The sequence below is a fragment of the Sinocyclocheilus grahami genome, unplaced genomic scaffold (genome assembly GCF_001515645.1).
Source record: "Sinocyclocheilus grahami isolate Dianchi unplaced genomic scaffold, SAMN03320097.WGS_v1.1 scaffold42.1, whole genome shotgun sequence".
Taxonomy (NCBI): Eukaryota; Metazoa; Chordata; class Actinopteri; order Cypriniformes; family Cyprinidae; genus Sinocyclocheilus; species Sinocyclocheilus grahami.
The window spans coordinates 1,413,307-1,419,306 of record NW_015505221.1 but is presented as its reverse complement, the minus strand read 5'-3'; the positions used below and the strand labels follow the sequence as shown (position 1 = coordinate 1,419,306).

Genomic DNA, 6,000 nt, shown 5'->3' with positions numbered 1-6,000 from the left:
ATATATATATATATATATATATATATATATATATATATATATATATATATATATATATATATATATATATATGTGTGTGTATAGTCATCCAATTCTGTTAGACCTTTTCCCAGCAGTGGAACAATTGTATTTATGTTATGTTAATTTTGGGCTGGTACAAATGAGAATAAATCAACATCTGGAGGGCTGTGCCTCTTGTATGGACCTGAACTTTGTTTTAAAGTGCAGAAAGTAGTTAAAATTCCCTTTGAAGTAAGTAGATCGTAAAAATACATTTTATGATCCATTTTATGCAGTGTTAAATTGATTTTTTAACAGTAGTGGCAGTTATTCCAGACAAAACAAATTGGAGATCCTCATCAGATTAAACCAGCTTCTTTTTGCAGTGAACCGAAAACCCTTGAGTTTACGTCATATCTCCCTGCCCGTTTTACCCATCAGCAAAACTAAAAATAAAGTAACAGTATATTCCCATTCTGATTCCAATGTACAAACAATTTATATTCAAAGAGAAAGCTGCTCACAGCATTCCTGTCATCTAACGTTCGGCTTTTCGTGTTAAATGCCAACACGGGCGTCCCTGTTCTCAATCTCAGGCCATGGCGTTAGTTACTTTACCACAAGTGTTATTTTCTGCTTGCCAAAGAAGTGAGGAGATGAAACAGATGAGACTAAACATGAATCATGCATGCATGCCCACACAAGAGTTACAATCTGCCCTCTGCTAGCCAAAATAATTGCTTCTGTGCGTGTCAGCCAACACAAAACTCTTACGCTCAAATACACGGCTCCACGTTTCCGAACACTGCATGGGAGAATCATTTTCCGAAAACACTAGCACTGCACTCAGTCTGATTGTTAAGGCTGTTAAAATGTACTTTTACTCATTCAATTCCCTTTTCAGTTACAATAAAACAAACTTAGATGTTTTGAGAGAAACCTCTTGTTTTTAATGGGAACTAAAACAACTCAAATGTCATTTATATATAATATTTGGAAAATAAAATATATATTATACATAATATCTGAAGAAAAAAAAAATATATATGTATATATATATATATATATTTTTTTTAATAATCATATATTTCTAATTTAAATAGTTTACAATTAAATATATCTATCTATATGTACACACACCTACACATATACATAAAATTAGATCTGACAAATTTAATTTCAAACAATACAAGACCATCATAATACTAACAATATTGCAAAAAAATCTAATTTGTAAGATTTGCAAAAAAAAAAAATTTTTTACATAAAACCTACACAAGACTACATATGAAAAATTACTTGATCAGATCAGACCCCTTAATTAGTTTAAAATAAAAATGAGCTTGTTTCTTACCAGAGCTGTCACTTCTTCGTTTGCTATTCCTTTTCTCCGCCTCGGCTGGAGACATCGTATGACGTCCAAAATCCCCTCCAGGAACACAGGAGGTACCCGAGGGCACCCCTCCGCCGAGGCTCGGTGTGCTTGCACAGAGGCTGGGGCCTCCGGGGCCCATGTCTGAAGAGCCTGAATCAGTGGCCGAGACCCCCAGTCCTAGACGGGTGCTGGCCGGAGAGACGCTGGCCATCTGCGGTATGTGCCATCCGGTCTGCTGCGGTTGGGGTACATGATGATGATGCTGCTGGGACATGTGCAGCCCTCGCTGATGCCCGTGTCCCCCAAACAGTCCCCCATCCTCACCTGGGTAACCGCTCACGATGCAGGTAGAAGAAGAAGAGGAGGTGGAGAGGTCAGGGTATGAGGAGATGGGCTCGGAGCGTCCATGAAGGGCAAAGGCGGGGTGCAGGGCCTGCGGAGGGGCGTGAGGGCTGCGCAAACAGCCGAACAGCGTGTGATCCATCGCATGCATGAAACCAGCCGCTAGTGGAACAAAAACCACAAGAAAACTTCCCAAAGACAAAAACAAAACAGCAGAAACACAAAACGCTCCGTTGCTTCTCACTTCAAACAGTGTCTCCTTAAAAAAAGACGAAAATGAAGGAAAAAGAAAAATAGTGTGTCTGTACACGTGTGTGTGATAATCCTATGCACGTTGCGATCGAGAGTTGCCAGGCAGCGCGGCTAAACAGCAGCAGCAGCTGATGATGATGAGGAGAGCTGGATCTAAGTTGACAGTCTAGCGCAGACTGCGGCCCAGCTGAGAGGGAAAGGTGCTTCCTAACAGTGGCCGGGCTTTTGGGCAATGGGCTGGGACTGAAGGAGGGGTGGGAGATGTTATAAATAGGGCCGTAACATGAGAGGGAGGCTGGGTCACAGAACCCCGCCACAACTGTCCACTGAAGCGAGCCAGTCCAGTCCTGCAGCTCCATACATCTAAAACACGCCAGAAAATAACAGGCAGATTTTCAGTTTGGCCCTTTTTAATCTCTCTTGTGATTTGTGTTCAAAACTATGACTTTTTCCTCTGGTCCCAAAAGACAAAAGTCAGATTGGTTGAGTAGGTCGGAGCAACTGAGAGGGGTTAAAAGTGTTAATGGGTTGTTGATCTTCAGCACTTTCTCCTCTGTTATGAGAAAGATTTAGAGGACAGGAGCTCAGGGCTAAAAGCCACTAAGCAGTAGATCTTCTTCTATTGGAAGTATGACTGTACAAAAAGTTCTGCCATACTTTTTGTGCAGTTCATCGACAACCATCTACAACCTCAACAAAGTACAAATGCATGATTTTTTTAAAAAAGCTGCTTGTCATGTTTTTTTTTATAATACTGAAGTCAAAAATGTTCTACTTTATTAATTTCTGAATAATTATAATTAAATTGTAATTATTTCAAAATGAATGAAGCCGAAAACTGTGATGGACTAATCAACATCATGTTAATGTACATTCTGTTCAAAAAGTCTGGGGTCTGTAAAAATGTATTATCACCAAAATCAGCATTTATTTGATCAAAAATACAACGTGAAATATTGTAACTATTTAAAATACCTTAATATATTTTTAAAATGCGATGACATCTGAAAAGAGCAATATTTTGTAACATTAAAAAAGTAACATTAAAATATTCTGTAACAATAAAAGCATTCATCTTTATTCAGCTTTTTAAAAAATCTTGCTGATAAGCTGAGAATGGTAGTGTACACTGAAAAGCAATATTTTTTGAAGTTGTAAGTAAAACTGAGATTATTGGAGTTTGTTTTACAAGAAAATAATTTTCTTCTATTACTTGCCATTTCTTTTTAATTGTTAGTGAAATTTACTAGCAATTTTTGTGTGAAAATAGTTTCAGTACCAATTGCATAATATAATAGTATTATAAAAACAACAGTAGTATTATTTTACATTTATATTTAAATTATTATAACATGCATGTATAATTATTCTAATACATTATAATTAAATATATTCAAATATTACATATAATCTCTCAATTACTGAGGTCATAAAAACTGCAGCTACATGCATAATAATCAGAATGATCAGCTAAATTTACTTCAGAATGTATATAGGTTCAAAAATCATAATGTTTTACGTGCAGTGTATACACACATGTATACACATACAGTATGCAGTACCAACGATATATCCCATATAAATTCAACAACTTCCCACTACAATGAATAAAAGATTCTTTATGGAATATACATTAGCGGTAATTCCCGGTCATGGTAGTGTATCATTGCTTTAATCAGAGTAACAGCGCTCATCGCGGCCCGCACTGCTCCTGCTGAACTAACAGCATCGCCATTCAAGATGTCCCAAAGGTTTCACCCACAGAGACAGATGCGGTGCAACGGCACACAGAACAGGGCCTTTCTATGCCCCTGGGTAAAAGGAGGAGAAGAAATCAGATGCCTTGCTGGGGGAAATAGCTTTAGCAGATGGGGAAAAGAGTGTGGAGTCAGGGCCTTATTTAGAGAGAGAGTTGGTCATTCTCATCTCTCAAAGCACCATGTCACACCGCCGATGTCTCGGGTGAGTAAAACAAATTCTCTGTTTGTCCTGCTTATTAGTCAGATTATCAGGATGGATCTGGATGCTGTTCACACAAGGTTTGTTTTCATAAGCGGTTTCTCTCTTTCACTATCCGTCATGCCCTCTTGCTCACAGCGGTGCCCTGTGGCATGATTTACTGAGGCCTGATCAGATCTCACACGAAGCAGCTTTTTTTTCACTTTCGAGGGGACAAACAGAAAACGGTTGCATAGGAAGACACATAATAGAAGGAAAGAGAGAGGGAGCATGAGACAAAAAATATAAGATACATTACATTACCAACAGTGCGCAACAAATCAGTGGAGTACTTCAGCAGCTTCTACAGGCTTCTACAACCTATAAAACATACATTTCAACTATTAGAGGTGATAATAGATTTGCATAACCAATATGATTCATTTCTTTACTCCAGTTAAAAATAATAACAAGATATATTAATTAATTTGTATAGTTTAAATAAATTTTTTTTCATTCTTGGTCTGTAACATTGCATTTCAAAAGCCTTTGAACAAAATATGAACTAAATAAATAAATACAATTTATTAATAAATATTCAAAATAAATTATTCAGTATTCAGTAGTTCTCTTGGTTCTACTCTCTTCCCAAAACATTAAATGCATTTATAGAGAGAACACAGTTATATATAAAGTTATATGAGGTTATATAAAGAACAAACACAGATTCAATATTTCTGCATTAAAACACATGGAGAATATCAACCTTAAACTAAATATGCAATAATGAAATAATATAATGACCTGCATAATTTTAATATCACCAATATTTTTTTGATTCAACTTTAAGGAAAAGTGTATCTTATGTCCAGTTTAAAAAAAAATACAAAAATAAAATAAAACTATTTCGTATTTTAACTTTTTGCATTCACTAGTTAATTTACAGTAAATGTTCCTACAGTGTGATCAATTCATTTTTACAATTATTATATATATAAGCTTTACAGTAAAACATTTATCTCTGCAGGATAAAAGATTAAAGGATAAAAGATTTATCAAAGATTTACAAACAGCTGAAATGAAAGGACAATGAAAAGGTCATATTTGCATCTGTTCTACAAACTGAAGAGTATCTAGAATTAAAAGCAGACTTCGAGAGCATGTAAATATCAGATGGAAAACAGTCATCCAGTCTGGGTTTTCTTGAACTATGGACTTTTTCCATTTCAGTTCAATTTCACACATCCACAATTTTCTTATTGTTGCACCCATGACTGCTGTACATACATTTTTCTTGTTGTTGCTATTTAAAGTACTTGCACAAAACATCTGACTAAACAATAATCATATTTCTAAACTGCACGGTGACATCCTTCTTTTATACAGGCAAACATTAAATTGTCATACTGTGAAATAAATCCTGAAGTCTTTTAAAAATTATTTGTCAGTAGCATTCTTCAAACATTTACTGGCTCTCATAAGTGTTGCATTTTCTGTTGATATAAAAAGTTAAACTACAGTGATTCGTGTCAAGTTCATCTCAATCTGCAGTTCAAACAATAGCATGTAAATTGCAACAGCAACAGCAATTGTAAATTGAAAACGGCAGCAGTACAATGCAAATAGCTTAGATTGTATGAACAGGATTGATTAGGTGGAATCACAGTTACAGTGCTATAGAGCTCTGAAATATTTGATATCTTGTAAAAAACATCTGTTGGACAGTTCTGCCACACTGCCGTCCTGTGAACTGACATGATTCTCATTTAAATCATTCAGTCCCGATAAAGTATCACAAAGAAGTCTGTTCTCTATCAATTAAAGACAAGTGTTTGCTAGGTTGCTGTCCAGTTTAAATTTTGTATTCTCCAGTTTATTTCTTTTTTTGTTTTGTTTTTTGAGTTATTTAAAAAAAAAATTTTTTTTTTTTTTGCAAATCTTACAAATTTGATTTTTTTTTTGCAATATTGTTAGTATTATGGTGGTCTTTTTTTTTTTTTTTAGATTTTGAACTAAACTAAAATGATAAATAATTAAATATATAAGGCATTTTTGTACCCCTACCTTTGATGAAAATCCTATAAATATTTCTG

At 35.2% G+C, this 6,000-nt stretch overlaps 1 protein-coding gene across 1 annotated transcript in view; it reads right to left on the bottom strand.

Annotated features, from left to right (window-relative positions):
* LOC107582293 (homeobox protein MOX-2-like) overlaps window positions 1–4,288 on the bottom strand; it is a 12,119-nt gene extending 7,831 nt beyond the window's left edge. Inside the window, exons 1-2 of the mRNA XM_016268058.1 lie at window positions 4,232–4,288; window positions 1,355–1,879 (exon numbers count right to left, since the gene is read on the bottom strand). Of these exons, the coding sequence (XP_016123544.1) occupies window positions 1,355–1,868 (514 nt within the window). The 5' untranslated portion in view covers window positions 1,869–1,879; window positions 4,232–4,288. The remainder of the gene's footprint in view (window positions 1–1,354; window positions 1,880–4,231) is intronic.
* Between the last annotated feature and the right edge of the window lie 1,712 nt (window positions 4,289–6,000).